Source organism: Tursiops truncatus, chromosome 16, assembly GCF_011762595.2.
Source record: "Tursiops truncatus isolate mTurTru1 chromosome 16, mTurTru1.mat.Y, whole genome shotgun sequence".
Lineage (NCBI taxonomy): Eukaryota > Metazoa > Chordata > Mammalia > Artiodactyla > Delphinidae > Tursiops > Tursiops truncatus.
Genome location: NC_047049.1, coordinates 38,451,287 through 38,474,705, shown reverse-complemented (window position 1 = coordinate 38,474,705; position 23,419 = coordinate 38,451,287). Strand labels below are relative to the sequence as shown.

General features: G+C 36.2%; 1 protein-coding gene across 1 annotated transcript in view; it reads right to left on the bottom strand.

The window, feature by feature from the left end:
* Positions 1–3,144: 3,144 nt before the first annotated feature.
* Positions 3,145–23,419, bottom strand: part of ASAH2 (N-acylsphingosine amidohydrolase 2) — a 126,196-nt gene continuing 105,921 nt past the window's right edge. The window contains exons 21-23 of the mRNA XM_073794235.1: positions 10,261–10,320; positions 7,464–7,552; positions 3,145–5,498 (exon numbers count right to left, since the gene is read on the bottom strand). Coding sequence (XP_073650336.1) covers positions 5,306–5,498; positions 7,464–7,552; positions 10,261–10,320 — 342 coding nt within the window. The 3' untranslated portion in view covers positions 3,145–5,305. The remainder of the gene's footprint in view (positions 5,499–7,463; positions 7,553–10,260; positions 10,321–23,419) is intronic.

Genomic DNA, 23,419 nt, shown 5'->3' with positions numbered 1-23,419 from the left:
ATTTGACAACTCAGCAGGTATAAAAAAGCAAAAGGAACTCAAGATTTGAAAACATGAAATGTACAGAAGCAAAGAAGTATCTTAAATTCAACTCCAAGAGACAGGTTTACAGCCCATGAAGACAGAAGGGTGAAACCCAATATCACTGGAGACTGAGAACCAAAATCAGTTTCCTTGGTTATAAAATATGTCTTTTACTAGTATAGCAAAGGGAAAATACATTCAAGCACAATTTGTGTCATAAGTGAAGAGTCTCAAGGAGGAAAAATGCTAATACAAACATAAAACCAAATTGCTATTTATGAAAGCAAAGTTCAGTGCTACATCTCTGACCACTCCTCCCTTGCACTTTAACTACAGCCTTGATAAACTACTTGATATTCCCTCTACCTGGAATAGTCTACTTCTCTTACACACATGCAAGTACACACACACACACACACACACACACACACACACACAAACACAAACACACCCCATTACCTTTCTCCTAGCTAATATCCTTCAGGTCTTAACTTAGATGTTACTTCTTCCAGGAAACCTACTGCAATATCCCCAAGACCATCTACGGTGCCATCTCTAACACCCTAGACTACTGTAGTAGCGTGGGCCACTCCGCACAGAATTGCTTTTTCCATTAAACTCCAAGTTCTTTGATGATAAGAACTTATGGTGCCTTCATCATTATTATATCTTTAGGGCTTAGTATAATGCCTGCCAAAAAGTATGTAAGTGCTCAATATAAATTTGCTGAAATGAATGCCCACATTTTGCAATACAGAAAGCAAGTCCTGTCATCCAAACATCCCTTATGTTTGGGTGATTACTTACAGAGGTCATTTATATCACTTTCCAACCTGATTTATACGTAATCTACCACCATTTGTTCCATCTCTTAAAAAGAAAGAATGGCTCATTTGTCTATGCCTCTCATTAGAAAATAAGCTCCCAAGTGTAATTATTAATTTTTTAAACATTCTATTGAATACTGACACTTTACATAATACTCATTGAAAAATAGAGGTGGATCATTCAGTACTTTTTGAAGTCATAGCATCCTTAAAACCAGAGTAGACAGAGTACAGCAAATAAAACACAGACACTTTGACATGAGAAACAAAATCTTCTCCAAAAGAATTCTCCCACCCACCGAACCCCCTTTTATACATTCTCCACCAATTTCAGTTTTCTCCACGTGCTTTGGCTCCAATGAGCCACTCAGAACCACAGAGATTGGATCTGTTTTTATCTTAACAGATGAGATCAGCTTCTATGTGCTGTTCTTTTATGCTCAAGTGAATAACTATAGTATTTATGATGTGGAGATCTGGTCTTATTTTTACAGGCAAACTGCAGAAATGGAACTTTATCAGTTGGAAGAGATGGCAGGCAGTGAGAAAACAGGTTTCTGTGGGTTATATGGGGCCAATAGCACTGGTGGCAGAGGGTGGGGTGCCGAAGGATCAGCAGTAGGTAAGACAATGGTTGCCTTGGCATAGCGGCAAGTAAATAATAGGGAATCACAGGCCGGTTGAGAAAAGCTTCAATGGGAGGCATGGAGGGGATAGAAAATAATTCAAAACCTCTTCTGAGTCATAAGAAACACTTTTAAAAATATTGTCATAGGTTCTAATATAATTGGTCTTTCTGGGATCAACTACTTTCAGAAGCACCTGCTCTTTTAGCCCTTTGAACTTTTATCCTAAAAAGTATGGTATCATTAGGAAAAATGATCACCACCCATTGAAATCCTAATCAGTTAATCCTCCAGCAGTTAACCTGCACAGAAACAGCCTCTAGAGTACTGATTCATCAAAATATGTTCCAGGTTCATTCTAATAATACAATATAGCATGTTTAAGTCTTACCTAAATGGATGCAAATATTATTATTAATATCAGTATTATTTTCAAACTTGAAAGATTTTTTAAACTAAAAGTTGATTTTTCCCCAAAATGCTAAAGCTTTTACACACATACAAAAGCATGACTCAGTTTTTGGAAATTTATTTTGCAGACTGGGAGCTCCTAGTTAACTTGGATAATTTTAAATGCAATTAATACTTTGAGGCAATCGATGTCAGACTGTCATATCTCATTCTTTCAGATATGAGACTGGGTATTTCACAATACCCCAAAATAACTTTCAGAACAGCTTTCTCCAAGTTGTCTGGAGCCTATTTATCCCCAAATTAGAGTACCCAACATAGGCGATATACAAGATGTGACTTGAAGGTTACTGATTTTTCAATGCCTCTGCAAAATTTATACATTGAATTGAATATTTTCTCCTTTAAAACAGTCACCTTGGGCTTCCCTGGTGGCGCAGTGGTTGAGAGTCTGCCTGCCGATGCAGGGGACACGGGTTTGTGCCCCAGTCCAGGAAGATCCCACATGCCGCGGAGCGACTGGGCCCGTGAGCCATGGCCGCTGAGCCTGCGAGTCTGGAGCCTGTGCTCTGCAACGGGAGAGGCCACAACAGTGAGAGGTCCGCGTACCGCAAAAAAAAAAAAAAAAACAGTCACCTTTTGACACACACATTTATCCTAAATATGATCTCACTAATTGTCAGAGCCGCACTAGTGCATTGCTGGGTAGGAGAGTAAGCCTTAATAAATATTCTATGATTGAACGGGTCCATGAGTGAGTGAGTGAATAAGAAATGACAGATAAATGAATTCAGAGCCTCTCCTCTGAGGACTCCGTTTAAAGCCAGTATCACTTTCTTTTTTTTTCCATAAAAATTTTTAAATTCAACTAAATAAAAATTTTAAATTGCTGCATGGAAAAACTGTAAACAAAGTCAGAAGGCAAACAACAACAAAAATTTTGCAACACATACAACAGACAATAGGCTAATTTCCTTAAAGTTTAAAAAGTTTCTATAAATAAGAAAATGACTATCCACCCAATAGAAATATGGACAAAAGCCATACAGGGAAAATTTAAAAAATACAGATATTTCATTTTTCAGTTCTAGAATTCCACTTAATTTTTTAAAATATCTTTATTGGAGTATAATTGCTTTACAATGTTGTGTTAGTTTCTGCTTTATAACAAAGTGAATCAGTGTATATATGTATACATTTATCCCCATATCCCCTCCCTCTTGCATCTCCCTCCCACGCTCCCTATCCCACCCCTCTTTGGTCACAAAGTGCTTTGGTCACAAAGCACTGAGGTGATCTCCCTGTAAGATGCACCTGCTTCCCACCAGCTATCTATTTTACATTTGGTAGTGTATGTATATCCATGCCACTCTCTCACTTCATCCCAGCTTACCCTTCCCCATCCCTGTGTCCTCAAGTCCATTCTCTACGTCTGTGTCTTTATTCCTGTCCTGCCCCTAGGTTTGTCAGAACCATTTTCTCTTTCTTTTTTAGATTCCATATATATGTGTTAGCATACAGTATTTATTTTTCTCTTTCTGACTTACTTCACTCTGTATGACAGACTCTACGTCCATCCACCTCACTACAAATAACTTAATTTCATTTTTTAATGGCTGAGTAATATTCCATTGTATATATGTGCCACATCTTCTTTATCCATTGTATATATGTGCCACATCTTCTTCATCCATTCATCTGTCTATGGACACTTAGGTTGCTTCCATGTCCTGGCTATTGTAAATAGAGCTTCAATGAACATTGTGGTACATGACTCTATTTGAATTATGGTTTTCTCTGGGTATATGCCCAGTAGTGGGATTGCTGGGTCATGTGGTAGTTCTATTTTTAGTTTTTTAAGGAACCTCCATACTCTTCCTCATAGTGGCTGTATCAATTTATATTCCCACCAACAGTGCAAGAGGGTTCCCTCTTCTTCACAGCCTCTCCAGCATTTATTGTTTGTAGATTTTTTGATGATGGTCATTCTGACCAGTGTGAGGTGATACCTCATTGTAGTTTTGATTTGCATTTCTCTAACGATTAGTGATGTTGAGCATCCTTTCATGTGTTTGTTGGCAATCTGTATATCTTCTTTGGAGAAATGTCTATTTAGGTCTTCTGCCCATTTTTGGTTTGGGTTACTTGTTTTTTTGATTTTGAGCTGCATAAGCTGCTTGTATATTTTGGGGATTAATCCTTTGTCAGTTGCTTTGTTTGCAAATATTTTCTCCCATTCTGAGGGTTGTCTTTTTGTCTTGTTTATGATTTCCTTTGCTGTGCAAAAGCTTTGAAGTCTCATTAGGTCCCATTTGTTTATTTTTGTTTTTATTTCCATTTCTGTAGGAGGTGGGTTAAAAAGGATCTTGCTGTGATTTATGTCATAGAGTGTTCTGCCTATGTTTTCCTCTAAGAGTTTTATACTGTCTGGCCTTACATTTAGGTCTTTAATCCATTTTGAGTTTATTTTTTGTATATGGTGTTAGGGAGTGTTCTAATTTCATTCTTTTTTCATTTTAGTATCTACACTAAGAGCAAAACTTTGTGGGTTTGGGGTGAATTTGATTAGTGAAACAATCAAAAATCACTTAGAACAAGTCTTGGGAATACGGGACACAATTCAGTGGGATAAGGGCACCTAGGGAAACACAAGGCATGACCAAAATATTACAAGTCTGACTTCCTCATAATTGGGCTCTGAAGGCAATTCCAGAAATGATTTGAACATCAACAAAACTCTGGATCAGCCATATCAACTCCAGGGTGGCTGCTTTGAAAAGCTACACTCAGTATAGAAAAACTGGCATGCTAATTTTCTCTAACTGGGCTTATACATTTATGGTCAATGTTTATATAATATTTTTAAAATGTGACTGAGGGACAAGGTCCTAGCCTTATGCTAATCTTAAATCCGTAAAACTTCATTTTCCCATCTGTAAAATGAAGGATCCAACTAGATGACCTCTTTAAACTTTTTAAGTGCTATCATTCCATAATTCTATAAATAAATAGTTTAAACATTGTTCACACATCTTTAACCACTCTCACTAACATTTCAGAGGTTTCATATTGAGGGGAACTGTTTCTTTAAACAACCACAGGGCCCCAAGGGAAATCATGCTTTAGGCAGCAGACCATGATGTAAAATCTACTAGAGCAAAGGTAAATGGGACACATACACACGTCTCTCTCTCTCTCTCTCTCTCTCACACACACACACACACAGACAGACAGACAGACAGACAGACACACACACACACACACACACACACCTGTCCCATTAGCAGTAAACTATCTGTTCCCAAACAAGGACAATTATTGAAGTCATCATAATAGGTTACATTCACATGAAATTGATTATTTAAATCATACAGAGTACAGCTGCTCTTTATCAACTTTTTTATCTTTGTCAACTTTTCACCAAGTGGTTACAACATCAAAAGTGGAGGGAGTGCTTTCAAACGGAAGTATGACAGCGGGCTTGAGAACGTTCTTTTTCCGATTGTGTCCAAAGTATCTTATTCTGTAGGTTCCAGGTTGGGCAGTATCTGGAATATGCCATTGTATCGTTGCATTGCTATGACCCCGTAATCCCTTGTGCCAATAGAAACTGTTGGCAGGAAACAAACAAACAAACCCAATTTTACTCTTAAAAATGTGTGATTAGAAAAGTGTATGATTATTCATTCAATGAATAGGAAGGGAGTACCTACCATAAGCAAGGCACTATGCTAGATACTGAGAGTATAGCAATGAACAAAACAGTAAATACTTCCTAGAAGCAGACCTTTAAGAAACAGCCATTTGTAGAAATATCTTCACTTGTTCTACCTAGCTACTTAAATTCCATCCATCCCAGGTAGCCTCACCTGATATTCAGAACACAGGATGTCCCCTGCTTTAAAACTGCTATAGCATCCTTTTCGCCCTTGCCATCCTCTGCTTCAACTTGACACTTCTTTTTGCATCTAGATTCATTTGTTCAAAATATATATTTCATTAGCTCATGTGCCAGACTCTATGCTGGAGGTACTGAGAATACCATAGTGAGTGAGACAGACGTGGTCCAAAGTTTCATGGAGTTTATGTTCTACTAGGGCAGAGATAGGAAGAAAGCAATAAACAAGTAAACCAACAAATAATTTTAAAATTTATAAGTGAAATGAAGAAGTAAGACAGAGGGAGCCCTAAGGAGATGTCATTTAAACTGAACCCACACACGTCTAGAGGAAGAATATTCTAGGAATAAGGAAGAGAGAATGCAAAGTATCTGAAGCAGGAGCAGACTTGGTACATCCAAGGAACAGGACACAGGTGAGTAGGATCAGGGCAGAGTGAACTGTAGAAGAGTGGCTGAGATGATAGAAACAGATGGAGTCAGATCACATTGGTCCTTGTAGACCATGGCAGGAAGTTCAGCTACTCTTCTAGATACAGCAAGGTACCATGGGCTAACTAACTGATACTCTCAGTTATGTGGAGGGCAAATCCCCTGGGCAGAGAGGGTGTGCTCAGCATCCTATGTTTCCTCAGTGACAGGTCCAGTGCTTTCAGTAAATAGCTGGTGATACTGCTGCTGTTGAACAAGGCTGAACACTACACATATCCTCCGTGTTGAATGCTATTCTGATTGTGGGCTCTTGAAAACAAATCATCCTTTTTTGTCATCTGTATAACTTTATTTTAGCAATAAATATGTATGTATTACTTGTTTAAAGATTACCTATACCCTAGAGTCCTAAAGATCAGAAGAAACATTATGCCCATATTTTTGAATGGCTATCAAATAGGCCACAACAAGGTAAAATCTCTATTTTCAGTTAACCATGGGAACCAAACCAACATACAAATAGTCACTTAGCTTGAAGTGATTTGAATTAGACACAAATTGCCAAAAATTTTGCCCATGTCCATGCTACTGTCCTGTGGTATGAAGTTTACAGAGTTAGGAACGGAAACATTTTCTTACTTCAAATATATTTTCAAATCTTCACATTATCTATTCAGCTCAGGTATTTGATAACAAAAAGCACAGAGAGATGTTTCTCTGAGGGAACTCCATAAGCACATTCCTTTCCTCCTTGGGTCAGTAAGAATTAAACACTCAAGCTTCTTGTGTTTTAGTAATTCAAATGAAGAATCATTGACCATATACAAACATGCAATACATGGTAGGTATGGACTCATTATTTTCCCAGAAGGAATGTTGGGCTCTACAGAGCCATCTCAACACCTTCACCCAGCACCCCTTTCAACCACTTTGCAGGAAGGCTAACCAGCTCTTAGGGGTAATGTCTGTGACCATGGAAAAAGACAAAACTAACAGATGTTTATAAGAATTGAGGTCATAACCTCATTAGCATCTAATCTTACAGAAGCACACACCACATTGTTCTGTAGAAAAAGAGGATCAAAATGAAATCTAATAAATCAACTAAATATGGCCAGAAGGCTCCTGGGGAATTTGGTATCATTAATATCGTGTACTGAGCCAGTCTTCCCATTTGTGTTCTCTGCATGACTAACCAACTCGTTTCAGGGCTTGAAAAACAAAATATTCAATAAATGTGCTCACCGAGTCTCCCAGGAGGCATCATTATGCATTATCTTCCATGTTGCTGATGTGGCCTCGTATTTCTCCACAGTGAGGAAGGTCTGATGGGTCTGAAATGCAATTAACATAACTGATCAGACACTGCATAGTCACAGAAGAAACGTGTTTGTACATTGTACATACCCCATACTCCCCTTTGTTGACCATTGCTAACCTCCCAATATCTGATATGAACGTGTATTAGAATTTCATCCAAATCCTTAGGTGTTCCTCTAACATTCTATGCAATGTCTTCAGAGTGTTAATTCATCCAGTCTATTAAAAAGCACGGCTTTTCTTTAGAAAGCTGAATGAAGCATAATTTTAGAGCTGAGAGCAAATTTTGGAAATTAGGGCAAAGAAGAGATGAAATAAAACAAGATTTAGAAAAGGCAGCAAACAGTTTCATGACATGTTTACTGATCTGTATTCCAAGACCTTCTCTATTCACCTCAAGATTTAGGAGGGAAAATGGGAAAATTTCCTCATCTTTTCATCTCCAGGTAAATGAATTATTAGTAAATATACCTGCCTTAGTGAAAGAATTGAAAAGGATGCATAAATCTTCCTACTCCTAGGGTGCTATAAGCGACCCTTATATTTTGTCATAATGGATTCCTAGAAACCCACATCATAAGCAGATTTTATTTTCCCAGTGGAAAATAAAAATTTCCACATCGGTGGAAAATTATAGTAATTTGTTTTAGGCCAAGAATTCAGCTTCAAATAAAGCATATATTTAAATAACATAATAAATTAAAATATACAAAGGCCATAAATCTCCAATTTTTCTTAAAAATCTTTAGATTATGGCCCTTAAGGGCAGGACTTTTGTCTAATTTACCTTTGTCCATCACAGCCCTGTAATTTACAGGTGTTCAAATAAATGCTGAATGGATCACCTGCTTATAGCTGGGCCATGGGATTATTTAAAATTCTTCAATTACTCACCTAATGGATTATATTCAATAAAAAAAAGTTTTCATAACCACAGTGACTCTCAAAGAGAACTGTTCGTGGCCATTTAGGGCAGAGTGACACTGGGAAGGCCTTCAATGGAGTAGGAGATAGGGTGGAGTAGGACCCAGTGTATAGGTCTAGAGTGCAGATCAGAGGACAAGGCTAGGATGCTGAATGTGTGAACTATGTGACCATCCTCTCCCCGCCTCCCAACCTTAATCTTTTCCAGATACATAATTAGTTCATACAGGTTAATTAATCTCTCTAAGCCTCAGTTTATTCACCTGTAAAACAGGGATAATAAAACATAACTCATTGGGCAGTAGGGAGGATTAAATTAGATTCATGTGATGATGTGTGTAAAACTTCAGCGTCATACCTGCAAAGAGTAAGCATTCAATAAATAGTGGTGAGGAAGTGATGATTACTAATAATAAAGGGCACCAGAAATTGTTTTATGCCAAGTCCCAAAACATTCTTAGAAATTAATTCTATTCTCATTATAGCGCTTTAAGCAGTTTAGTCTCCTGTTTCTCCATGGCAATAATGATGATAGTATTTCTCTACCCTAAGGATGTCAGATTACAGCTAATCCTGCAGTCTTGCTACAGCACTTTAATATCTTTAGAAAGTAATGTTGTAAACATGTAAATATTCTGGCATGACTTGACTGCCTAGAGAGGTTATTTCAAACATGTGCATGTTGACTACCCAAGCAGTAGAAAAAATTTCCCCAATATCATATTTGAAAATGTCATATTGTCACAATTTTTATCAAAGGAATAACCATATTTTAATAAACAGAGATGGGAAGGCTTATTTGGAAGAAAGGTATTTTGGATTATAAGTGACAGTGGGCTCTGGGAAGAATGGCTCATAGATAAAGTGAATGCATTCTCCACCCTATTAAAAAATCTGACCTTGAAATCACTTTCATAAACCCACTTTCTTTTTCCTCTATATATTTCTTTGTTGTTTGAATTTTTACAACTAGAATGTGTCTGGTTATTGCTTGTGTAGTCATATGAACATTCCAAGGAAGTTACAGAGGAGTAAAATTACTTTACTTTATTCATAGATATATTATATATACTTTATCATATATACATATATAAATACATGACAAAAAACTATGAAATGATATGTAACAAACTGTCAACAGTGATTACCTCTAAAAATGTTTATGAAAAGAGAGGTATTTTCACATTCTATTTTAAGCACTTCTATACTGTCTGTTTTTACCTGGGATCTGTATTTCTTGTGTCATTTTTCAAGATTAATAAATAAATACCGTATTAGTGCCAGTAGCAAAAACTAGGGAAATGGCCAATGCAAGAAAAAGTAAAGTGCATGGGCCAGGGCTCCAAGCCAGTAGAGCGTCCACCCAGGGATCCATGATCATTCCACAACAGCAGAGCAGGACCAGAGTCAGGAGTGCAGGAGAAGAGGAGAGGAGACAAAGATACATGTCACACTGGCCTTAGGATTATTTTACCAAATTCAATAGAGTTTTAAAATTAGAATATGGAAATAGGAACTGTATTCAAATCTTCATCATCTCAAGAGACAATGCCATTCTCTATGCATCGTGCTATATGTGATCGTAAGTAGAACCGGTTAAATGTTTCCTGTGGGCTTTTTTCCCAGACTCAACTCTACGTTAACTGTTCCCACTGAAAATTTTCTCACACCTACAAAATAAGATGAAAAGCAAGTTGGAACATTTTACCTTTATTTTGTTAAGCTCTGTAGGGATACTTAAGTAAATGAAAGGCTAAAAAGTGGACTTAAATTTGTAAAAAGAATCAATGATGCTTACCTTGTTCTCTGCTGAATTCTTCGGGTTAGCACCTACAAATGTAACTTCAACAACTTCTCCCTGAAAATAAAAACTCATTTTATGACTTCTAATAAAAGTACTTTTTGCCATGCTCATATTTGGGCCATTATTTATGAAATGTTTCTAGGAGTTTGGGTACCTGTAGAGATTGTATTCTGTTTAATCAAGTGAAGTTGTCTTCTGAGAATATTAGAGAAAATACACTTGTAACAATGGACACAGGAATTTGGGGGCAACAAATTACTTCAGAATTTTGGGCCAATGGATTTGCTTTTGGTAGATTCAGATATAGGTGAAGATTTAGAGCTATAGTTCAAATTAGTGACAGCACATTAAAATGGCTTCTTCAGCCTTGGGTAACTTCTTACATCTCCCTCCCATACACATCTAGGAAATGGACTGAATTAAATAAGGAAAGCCAAAACTTTCCATGGATGACTTATACTTTGTTGTTGTTATTCTTTTTTCTTTTTATACAGCAGGTTCTTATTAGTCGTCCATTTTATATACATCAGTGTATACATGTCAATCCCAATCTCCCAATTCATCACACCACCCCCCACCCCGCCGCTTTCCCCCCTTGGTGTCCATACGTTTGTTCTCTACATCTGTGTCTCAATTTCTGCCCTGAAAACTGGTTCATCTGTACCATTTTTCTAGATTCCACAAATAGACATTAATATGCAATATTTGTTTTTCTTTCTGACTTACTTCACTCTGTATGACAGTCTCTATATCCATCCATGTCTCTACAAATGACCCAACTTCGTCCCTTTTCATGGCTCAGTAATACTCCATTGTATGTATGTACCACATCTTCTTCATCCATTCATTTGTCCATGGGCATTTAGGTTTCTTCCATGACCTGGCTATTGTAAATATTGCTGCAATGAACACTGGAGTGCATGTGTCTTTTTGAATTATGGTTTTCTCTGGTATATGCCCAGTAGTGGGATTGCTGGATCATATGGTAATTCTATTTTTAGTTTTATAAGGAACCTCCATACTGTTCTCCACAGTGGCTGTATCAATTTGCACTCCCACCAAGAGTACAAGAGGGTTCCCTTTTGTACACACCCTCTCCAGCATTTGTTGTTTGTACATTTTCTGATGATGCCCATTCTAACTGGTGTGAGGTGATATCTCATTGTAGTTTTGATTTGCATTTCTCTAATAATTAGTGATGTTGAGCAGCTTTTCATGTGCTTCTTGGCCATCTGTATGTTTTCTTTGGGAAATGTCTATTTAGGTCTTCTGCCCATTTTTGGACTGGGTTGTGTTTTTTAATATTGAGCTGCATGAACTCTTTATATATTTTGCAGATTAATCCTTTGTCCGTTGATTCGTTGCGAAATATTTTCTCCCATTCTGAGGGTTGTCTTTTCGTCTTGTTTATGGTTTCCTTTGCTGTGCAAAAGCTTTGAAGTTTCATTAGGTCCCATTTGTTTATTTTTGTTTTTATTTCCATTACTCTAGGAGGTGGATCAAAAACGATCTTGCTGTGATTTATATCAAAGAGTGTTCTTCCTATGTTTTAAGAGTTTTATAGTGTCCGGTCTTACATTTAGGTCTCGAATCCATTTTGAGTTTATTTTTGTGTATGGTGTTATGGAGTGTTCTAATTGCATTCTTTTACATGTAGCTGTCCAGTTGTCTCAGCACCACTTATTGAAGAGACTGTCTTTTCTCCATTGTATATCCTTACCTCCTTTGTCATAGATTAGTTGACCATAGGTGTGTGGGTTTATCTCTGGGCTTTCTATCCTGTTCCACTGATCTGTATTTCTGTTTTTGTGCCAGTACCATATTGTCTTGATTACGGTAGCTTTGTAGTATAGTCTGAAGTCAGGGAGCCTGATTCCTCCAGCTCCATTTTTTCCCCTCAAGACTGCTTTGGCTATTCGGGGTCTTTTGTGCTCCATACAAATTTTAAGACTTTTTGTTCTAATTCTGTAAAAAATGCTACTGGTAATTTGATAGGGATTGCATTGAATCTGTAGATTGCTTTGGGTAGTACAGTCATTTTCACAATATTGAGTCTTCCAATCCAAGAACATGGTATATCTCTCCATCTGTTGGTATCATCTTTAATTTCTTTCATCAGTGTCTTATAGTTTTCTGCATACAGGTCTTTTGTCTCCCTAGGTAGGTTTATTCCTAGGTATTTTATTCTTTTTGTTGCAGTGGTAAATGGGAGTGTTTCCTTAATTTCTCTTTCAGATTTTTCATCATTAGTGTATAGGAATACAAGAGATTTCTGTGCATTAATTTTGTATCTTGCAACTTTAACAAATTCATTGATTAGCTCTAGTAGTTTTCTAGTGGCATCTTTAGGATTCTCTATGTATAGTATCATGTCATCTGCAAACAGTGACAGTTTTACTTCTTCTTTTCCAACTTGGATTCCTTTTATTTCTTTTACTTCTCTGACTGCTGTGGCTAGGACTTTCAAAACTACATTGAATAACAGTGGTGAGAGTGGACATCCTTGTGTTGTTCCTGATCTTAGAGGAAATGCTTTCAGTTTTTCACCATTGAGAATGATGTTTGCTGTGGGCTTGTCATATATGGCCTTTATTATGTTGAGGTGGTCCTCTCTATGCCCACTTTCTGTAGAGTTTTTATCATAAATGGGTGTTGAATCTTCTCAAAAGCTCTTTCTGCATCTATTGAGATGATCATATGGTTTTTCTTCTTCAATTTGTTAATATGGTATATCACACTGATTGATTTGCATATATTGAAGAATCCTTGCATCCCTGGGATAAATCCCACTTGGTCATGGTGTATGATCCTTTTAATGTGTTGTTGGATTCTGTTTGATAGTATTTTGTTGAGGATTTTTGCATCTATATTCATGAGTGATATCGGTCTGTAATTTTGTTTTTTTGTAGTATCTTTTTTCTGGTTTTGATATCAGGGTGATGGTGGCCTCATAGAATGAGTTTGGGAGTGTTCCTTCCTCTGCAATATTTTGGAGGAGTTTGAGGAGGATGCATGTTAGCTCTTCTCTAAATGTTTGATAGAATTCACCTGTGAAGCCATCTGGTCCTGGACTTTTGTTTGCTGGAAGATTTTTATTCAGTTTCAATTTAATTTCTTGTGATTGGTCTGTTCATATTTTCTATTTCTTCCTGGTTCAGTCTTGGAAGGTTATACTTCTCTAAGAATTTGTCCATTTCTTCCAGGTTGTCCATTTTATTGGCATAGAGGTGCTTGTAGTAGTCTCTTAGGATGCCTTTTATTTCTGTGGTGTCTGTTGTAACTTCTTTTTCATTTCTAATTTTATTGATCTGAATCCTCTCCCTCTTTTTCTTGATGAGTCTGGCTAATGGTTTATCAGTTTTGTTTATCTTCTCAAAGAACCAACTTTTAGTTTTATGGATCTTTGTTATTGTTTTCTTTGTTTCTAGTTCATTTATTTCTGCTCTGATATTTATGATTTCTTTCCTTCTGCTAACTTTGAGTTTTGTTTGTTCTTATTTCTCTAGTTCCTCTAGGTGTAAGGTTAGGTTGTTTATTTGGGATTTTTCTTGTTTCTTGAGGTAGGCTTGTATTGCTATAAACTTCCCTCTTAGAACTGATTTTGCTGCATCCCATAGGTTTTGGACCATCGTGTTTTCATTGTCATTTGCCTCTAGGTACTCTTTGATTTCCTCTTTGATTTCTTCAGTGATCTCTTGGTTATTTACTAACGTATTGTTTAGCTTCCAGGTGTTTCTGTTTTTTACGTTTTTTTTCCTGTAATTGATTTCTAATCTCATAGCATTGTGGTCAGAAAAGATGCGTTATATGATTTCAATTTCCTTAAAATTACTGAGGCTTGATTTGTGACCCATGATGTGATCTCTCCTGGAGAATGTTCTATGCACACCTGAGAAGAAAGTGTAATCTGCTGTTTTTGGATGGAATGTCCTATAAATATCAATTAAATCTATCTGGTCTATTGTGTCATTTAAAGCTTGTGTTTCCTTATTTATTTTCATTTTGGATGATCTGTCCATTGGTGTAAGTGAGGTGTTAAAGTCCCTCACTATTATTGTGTTACTGTTGATTTCCTCTTTTATAGCTGTTAGCAGTTGCCTTATGTATTGAGGTGCTCCTATGTTGGGTGCATATATAGTCATAATTGCTATATCTTCTGCTTGGATTGATCCCTTGATCATTATGTAGTGTTCTTCCTTGTCTCTTGTAACATTCTTTATTTTAAAGTCTATTTTATCTGATATGAGTATTGCTACTCCAACTTTGTTTTGATTTCCATTTGCATGGAATATCTTTTTCCCTCCCCTCACTTTCAGTCTGAATGTGTCCCTAGGTCTGAAGTGGGTCTCTTGTAGACAGCATATATATGGGTCTTGTTTTTGTATCCATTTAGCAAGCCTGTGTCTTTTGGTTGGAGCATTTAATCCATTCACATTTGGGTAGTTATCGATATGTATGTTCCTGTGACCATTTTCTTAAGTGTTTTGGGTTGGTTTTTGTAGGTCGTTTTCTTCTCTTGTGTTTCCCACTTAAAGAAGTTCCTTTAGCATTTGTTGTAGAGCTGGTTTGGTGGTGCTGAATTCTCTTAGCTTTTGCTTGTCTGTAAAGCTTTTGATTTCTCCAACGAATCTGAATGAGATCCTTGGTGGGTAGAGTAATCTTGGTTGTATGTTCTTCCCTTTCATCACTTTAAGTATACCATGCCAATCCCTTCTGGCTTGTAGAGTTTCTGCTGAGAAATCAGCTGTTAACCTTATGGGAGTTCCCTTGTATACAATTTGTTGTTTGGCCCTTGCTGCTTTCAATAATTTTTCTTTGTCTTTAATTTTTGCCAATTTGATTACTATGTGTCTCGGTGTGTTTCTCCTTGGGTTTATCCTGTATGGGACGCTCTGGGCTTCCTGGACTTGGGTGGCTATTTCCTTTCCCATTTTAGGGAAATTTTCGACTATAATTTCTTCAAATATTTTCTCAAGTCCTTTCCTCTCTCTCTTCTCCTTCTGCGACCCCTATAATGCAAATGTTGGTGAGTTGAATGTTGTCCCAGAAGTCTCTTAGGCTGTCTTCATTTCTTTTCATTCTTTTTTCTTTATTCTGTTCCGCAGCAGTAAATTCCACCATTCTGTCTTCCAGGTCACTTATACGTTCTTCTGCTTCAGTTATTCTGCTATTGATTCCTTCAAGTGTAGTTTTCATTTCAGTTATTGTATTGTTCATCTCTGTTTGTTTGTTCTTTAAATATGCTAGATCTTTGTTAAACATTTCTTGCATCTTCTTGATGTTTACCTCCATTCTTTTTCCGAGGTCCTGTATCATCTTCACTATCATTATTCTGAATTCTTTTTCTGGAAGGCTGCCTATCTCCAGTTCATTTAGTTGTTTTTCTGGGGTTTTATCTTGTTCCTTCATCTGGTACATAGCCCTCTGCCTTTTCATCTTGTATATCTTTCTGTGAATGTGGTTTATTCAGATGACTTATACTTGCACATACACTTACATATAAAAGATACAAGATGGATTGACAAGGTGTGTATTTAACTTTTCTCCTGACATAACTAAAAAAACTGGACAAATATGTATTAAAGAATGGTTTTAAAGACAGTAGGTATGAAAACAGTGATCCTTGAGTGACAGAAAATGAAAAAGATGAGCCCTACAATTGCCTCAGTTTTATGCCTTCAGAGAGTTTACAGGCCACAGCATAAGGAGGCAGAATCAAGCAATGCTAGGCAGTCTATGTAAGTTAAGGAATAGATGTGGGAGTCCAAGACAACCAAGTGGTCTTGAGTTCATAGGGTAGAGTAACAGAGAAAAGAGAGGACCATAGAAAGGAGAGGTACACAGAGAGAGAACTCTGGAGATTTGCAGAAGGCTCCCTTCAACTCTGCATGCATGTAAGGAAAGTACCTGAACCTAGGAAAAGAATCATTTAAAAGAAACAGAGAGAAAATCCCAGGCTCATAGAGAACTGTGAAAAGTTCCTGTTCCCACCAGCCAGATGGGAAAACTCATAATTCAAAATAATTCTACCTTAAGTGCATGGTGGAGAGATTTTCCCTAGAATAAAAGCAGCTCTATCTAAAAACTTACGAAGACCCACCCAAATCAAACTCTTCCCAAATAATTCAATAACACCCCAAAACAAAGTTCAAAAATATTTACAGGAATAGGAGAACATCTAACACCTAACAAGATAAAAATTCACAATGTCTGACATCTAAATTATCAAGCATACAAAGGAAAGAAAAGCTCTTCTCATAATGAGAAAACTCTCAATCAAAACTGACCCATAAATGAATTAGATGATAGAATTAGTAGACAAGGACACTAAAACAGTTCTTATAACTATTCTGTGTGTTCAAAAATCTAGCAGAAAGAATGAACATGTTAAGTAAACATGTGGAAGATTTTTATTTCAAATGACCTAATCCAAACCCCTAGAGATGAAAACTACAGTATCTATAAAGAAAATACACTAGATGGAATTATCAAATTAAACACTGGAGAAGAAAAGATTACTGAATTTGAAGACACAGCAATAAAAACCATACAGAATTCAAAAGGGGAAAAGACTGAAAAAAAATGACCAGAGCAGCAGTGAGCTGTGGAACAACTTCAAGCCGCCTAATATATAGGTAATTGGAGTTCCCAAAGGATAGAAGAGCGGAAGAAATTCAGAAAAAAATAATGAATAAATAATGGCCAAAATTCTCCAAATTTGCTGAAAACTCTAAGCCCACAAATCCAAGAAGCTCAATGAACTCCAAGCACAAGAAACATAAAAAAAAATGACATCAAGGATCCTTAAAATCAAATTGCTGGAAACTAGAAATAAAAAGAAAAAAATTCTAAAAACAAGAGGAAAAAGAAGACACATTACACAGAGTAGAACATACATAAGGATGACAGCAGATTTTTTTTCCCACTGAAAACAATGCAAACCAGAAGACAGTACAGCAAAATCTTAAGGTCTTAAAAGAAAAAAACTGCTAACCAAGAATTCCATAAACAGTAAAAATATTCTTAAAAATGAAAGTAAAATAAAGACATTTTCAAACATATAAAAGAAGAAAGAAAAATGTTAAAAGATGTCCTTCAAGCAAACAGAAAATGACACTAAATGGAAATTTGGATCTACAAAAAGAAATGAAGGGTCAGTTGTTAATTTGTGAGTTAATATAATATTTTTCTCTTATTATTTAAGTCTCTTTAAAAATAATCTACTGTTTAAAAATAACAAAAATCCATGATGGAGGTGATAAATCATATAAAAGTAAAATATATGACAGTAACACAAAGACCAGAAAAATATCAATGGAATAAAACCACTGGCCAGAATGATCAAGAGATAAAAATCAAACAGAAGGCTCAGATTATCAGTACCAGGAATAAAACAGGGGACATCAATACAGATTCTATAGATATGTAAAAGATAATAAGGAAAAATTGGCAATGACTTTACACCTGCAAATTCAAATAACTTAGATGAAATGAAATGGACAAATTCCTTGAGATACAGAAACTAAATATCATTCAAAAAGAAGTAAATGGCCTTAATAGTGAAGATTTACCAAACTGTACACTTTAAATATGTAGTTTATTGTATGTTAATAATACATCAATAAAAATATTTTTTAAAATAACAAACCAACAAACAAGTAAGTCTTCACATGACTTACTATGGCACACAAGGCCTTTTACAGGTAATTTCCCACTGCTGCTCCACCTTAGGCCCTCTATAGTCCATATACCTAGAGGTGGTATGTCTTGACAGGCTCTGTGAACTCTTATTCATCCTCTAAGACCTAGCCCAATTAAAAACATTTTTTAATAAAAACAGTCCATGGATTCATAATCAATGATGACCATCTAAACTGAGATGTGCTGTTCAATTATTTACTTTACTGTTAACTCCCCTGAATAACTAGCATTAATTTATTTTTTCTAATTTTCTTCATTTTCACCAGTGAGATTATCAAATTAGCCAGTCTCACCAATGGTTAGCAAAATGTTTCAACAACAATTAGAATTTTCTGCAAAAATCAGTATATTCTTTATATAGAGCAATCAGCCCTGCAGCCAATATCATGGTTCACTTAAAAAAATAAAATTTGTATCCAGTTAGCCAAATTTTCCTAACCCTTAAAAGCGTTCTTGTCCTTGATTTTTCTTCTTACCATCACAATTTCCTGCTTAGTCACACTCACCTTAACTATGAGACACAACCCCACTACAAATATAATGTGCCAATTCAAACAGTAGTGGTATAGAACAGACATTTCTGACATGAAAGAGTGAGGAGGTCAGTAGGTCCCCTCCCTAAAAAGCAACTATATAAATAGACAACACTGTCAAAAATAACCATTTTTAAATTTTATTTTACCTCTTGAAATAGTTGATTTACAATGTCATGTTAGTTTCTGGTGTACAGTGATTCAGTTATATACTTTTTTCATATTCTTTTCCATTATAGGTTATTATAGCTTATTACAAGATACTGAATATAGTTCCCTGTGCAACAGTAGGACCCTGTTGTTTATCTATTTTCTATACAGTAGTTTGTATCTGCTAATCACAAACTCCTAATTTATTCCCTCCCCACTCTCCCCTTTAGTAACCAAAAGTTTATTTTCTATCTCTGTATGTTTCTCTTTTGTAAATAATTTCATTTGTATCATATTTTAGATTCCACATATCAGTGATAGCATATGATATTTGTCTTTCTCTGTCTGACTTACTTCACTTAGTATGATAATCTCTAGGTCCATCCATGTTGCTGCAAATGGCATTGTTTCGTTCTTTTTTATGGCTGAGTAGTATCTATTGTATATTATATAATACCACATCTTCTTTATTCATTCATCTGTCATTGGACATTTAGTTTGCTTCCATTCCATATCTTGGCTATTGTAAATAGTGCTGCTGTGAACACTGGGGTGCCTATATCATTTTAGAGTTTTCTCTGGATATATGTCCAGGAGTGGGATTGCTGGATCATATGTAACTCTAAAAATAACCATTTTAGCACTTCAATTATCAACCAAAAGCTGAGAAATGTTTGTTCATTAAAACTACTAAACTTAGTGGTAAGCACAGTGCAAGTTTTTGGTGTTCTTACCAGGGTTGCTCTCATCCTCTGTAGTACTATATTTCAACCAGAGCAGGGAAGGCCATAAAATCAACAGCTTTTCTGCTGCTGCCAGAAGGAACTTACTTAATTTGGAACATAGCCATTTAAAGTGGTGATCTCAGTGGAAGGCAAACATTGAGGGATAGTGGCTAGACTGGTAATTGGTGATTTAATAGTTTGTGGGGAAGATAACTGTCATGGTTTTAATAAGCTCTTATCCTATCCTGGACTAATCAGAGGCTATGATCATACACAGAGAAGAGAGCAGGCCCAAACCACCCATATATCCCTGGCTAATGTCTGGATGTATGTGCAGAGGAGATATAAGAGATCCCAGTGGAAATTAAAATTTGGGGAAAACTGAAAATGGTCTGAAGTTTGAATGCATACCCTAGCCCACACAGTTCCATCAGCAGAGACTGAAATTCTTACTCCTTGAGCCACCTAAATACAAACTCTGAACAATATCCAGCTGAACATTAAGTTCTGTGATCACAGAAGCAACACTTGAGAGTGAGACTTAAAATCAAGTATAAAAACCTGAGCAAAGATATAGCAGCCATACACTGTAAGAGAGACAGACTTTACTAATTAGTCCAGTCAAGTTTTAAATGAGCAAACAAAGAAACGAAAATAACAACTCTGGGGTGGGGAAGTGAAGCTAGAATCCAGAGTTGCTACAATATATCAACAAACATCCAGTATTCAAACAACAACAACAATGAAATGAGATGTACATACAAGAAAGTATCACCCATACTAAGGGGAAAAAAGGAACAATCAAAACTGCTTCTCTGTGTCCTCAGATGTTAGATTTAGCAAAGACTTCAAAGGAGCTGTTATTAAAATGTTCTAAGAACTAATATAAATCAGGTTTAAAGAACTAAAGGATAATGATTTAACAAACAAAGACACAGTGAAGAGAATTTTCTGGAGTTGAAAATCACAACAACTGAAATGAAAAATTCACTAGAGGGATTTCACAGCAAATGTGAGATGACAGAAGAAAGAATAAGTGAACTAGAATTTATCAACATAAATTATCTTATATGAAGAATAGAGAGGGAAAGAAAGATTGAAGTAAAATTAACAGAGCCTCAGAAACATGTGGGACAACACCGAGTATATTGACATTCACAAAACAGAAGTTCCAAAACTAGAAGAAAGAGAGAAAGGAACAAAAAACTTTTTGAAGGAATAATGGCTGAAAACTTCCCAGATTTGATGAATGTTACCTTATAGATCCAAGGAACTCAACAAATTCCAAGTAGGATAATCACAAAGTGATTCACATTTAGATATATTGTAGCAAACTACTGGTAGACATAGACAAAAAGAAAATTTTGAAAGCAGCAAAAGTGATTCATTTCTTACAGAGAAATTACAATAAAATTAACAATTGACTTTTCATTAGAGAGTGAAGTACAGAAAGTACAGGATAACATATTCAATGTAATAAAAGAAAAAAAATTTTCAATCAAGAATGCAGCAAAACCATTCTTCAAAGATAAGATAAATCCATTCCAGATAAACAAAGGCTGAGAGAATTTGTTGTTAATGTAACTGTCTTACAAGAAATACTACAGGAAGTCCTTCCAGCTGAAAGAAAATGATGCTAGATGATAATACAAATTCTTAAAAAGAAATAAAGAGTACCAGAACTGGTAAATATGTAGGTAAATAAAATTTTTCTATAAATATACTTTTTTTTTAGCAGTACACGAGCCTCTCACTGTTGTGGCCTCTCCCATTGCGGAGCACAGGCTCCGGACGCACAGGCTCAGCGGCCATGGCTCACAGGCGCAGTCGCTCCGCAGCATGTTGGATCTTCCTGGGCCAGGGCACGAACCCGTGTCCCCTGCATCGGCAGGCGGACTCTCAACCACTGCGCCACCAGGGAAGCCCTAATATACTTTTTCATAGATTTTTTTAATGTCTTTAAAAGACATAAGCTTTTATAAAACAATAATTATAACACTGTATTATTACATTTACATGTAGATATAATATGTGACAATATCACCAAAAATGGGAAAGGGAAAAAAGACATTTGGGAAGAATCTTTTTGTATTTTTTTAGAATTAAGTTAGTATTATATTAAAATCGGTTGTGGTTAGTTAAGATGCGTATTATAGCTCTGTGACGTGAGATATAAATATACATATATATATATTTGGTCTCTGCTCCCATTTCCTGGCACACAGCGCGTAAAACCCTTGGAATCTCCGCTAACGTGTCTTTTGTATGCTATTAAGATGACTGGTGGCTGCAGACTTATGCATAACCTCAGAATGGGGGCAAACAAACACTGTGATTGGAGGGTTAGAACTTTCAACTCCAATCCCCTGATCTCCAGGGAAGGGAAAAGAGCTGGAGGTTGAGTTAACTGTCGATGGCCAATGATTTAGTCAATCATGGCTACATAATGAAGCCTCCACAAAAATCCCTAAAGTTTTCGGTTTGGAGAGCTTCCAGGCTGGTGAATATGTGGAGACTCTGGGAAGGTGGCATGGCTGAAGAAGCTCTGCATTCTTTCCCCCATACCTTGCCCTATGCATCTCTCCACTGGTTGTTCCTAAGTTGTAACCTTTTATAATAAACTGGTAATCTGGTAAGTAAGCTATTTTCCTAAATTCTGTGAGCTATTCTAGCAAGTCATTAAACCTGAGGAGGAGGACATGGGAATCTCCAATTTATAGCCAGGCTGTTAGAAGCACAGGTGACAACTTGGATTTGCCACTGGTGTCTGAAATATGTGTGTATGGGGAGCCGGAGGTGAGGGAGAGGGTGCAGTCTAGTGGGACTGAGCCCTTAACCTGTGGGATCTGTGCCAACCCCAAGTAAATACCATCAGAATTGAATTGAATTGTAGGACATCAAATTGGTGTCCACAGAGAACTGGAGAGTTACTTGGTGGGTGGAAACCTCCACACATCTGCTGTCAGAAGTATTGAGAGTGGAGTGTAAAGAGAAGAAACAGAGTTCTTTTTCAAGTCCCTAAAATAACTACCAGGAAAACAGCTAAAAATGTACATAGTAAAAAACCAACAGAGGAATTAAAAAAGGACACTAAAACATAAAAATAACCTAAGCATCCACCTTAAGAAATGCAAAAGAAGAGGGTGTACGAAGAGCAAAATAAAATCAAAGCAGGCGGAAGGAAAGAAATGAAACACTAGAGCAAAAATCAGTGAAATGGAAAAACAGATAAAACCAATGGAGCTAAAAGATGGCTCTTTGAAGACATAAGTCAGCAAAATCAGGCAGAAGGAGGGGACATCATTATTGACCTTACAGAAATTAAAAGAATTATAAAGGAATATTATGAACAAGTTTATCCCAACACATTAGACAATTATATGAAATGGGAAAATTCCTAAATACAAAGTAAACTCTTAGAAAGACACATAATTGACTCAAGAACAGAAAATCTGAATAGGCCTAAAACGAGTAAAGGAACTGAATTAGTGATTTAAAATTTTGCCATAAAAAGAAGCCCAAATTCAAATGACTTTGCTGGTAAACCTCATCCAATATTTACGGAAGAAATAACATCAATCTTTTGCATACATTTTCAGAAAATACAAGAGGAAACACTTTCTAATCCTTTACTGAGACCAGTGTCACCCCGATACCAAGGGCAGACAAAGACGACACATGAAGAGAAGACTACAAATGCCCCTCATGGACATGAGTACAAAATTCTTTAGAAAAATGTTAGCAAACCAAATTTAACAACATGTAAAAAGTATTATATACCATTACTAAAGGGTATTTATTTAATATCTTAAATCAACCAATACAATACACCCTATTAATAGAATAAAAAACAAAAACCACATGATCACCTCAGTAGACACAGAAAAGGATTTGAAAAACTTCCAACACCTTTTCTTCATAAAAACTCTCAACAAACTAGACACAGAAGGGAATTTTTTTAACCTGATAAAGGGCATCTACAAAAATTCTAAAGAAAACATTATACTTAATGACTGAATACTTTTCCTCCTAAGATTAGAAACA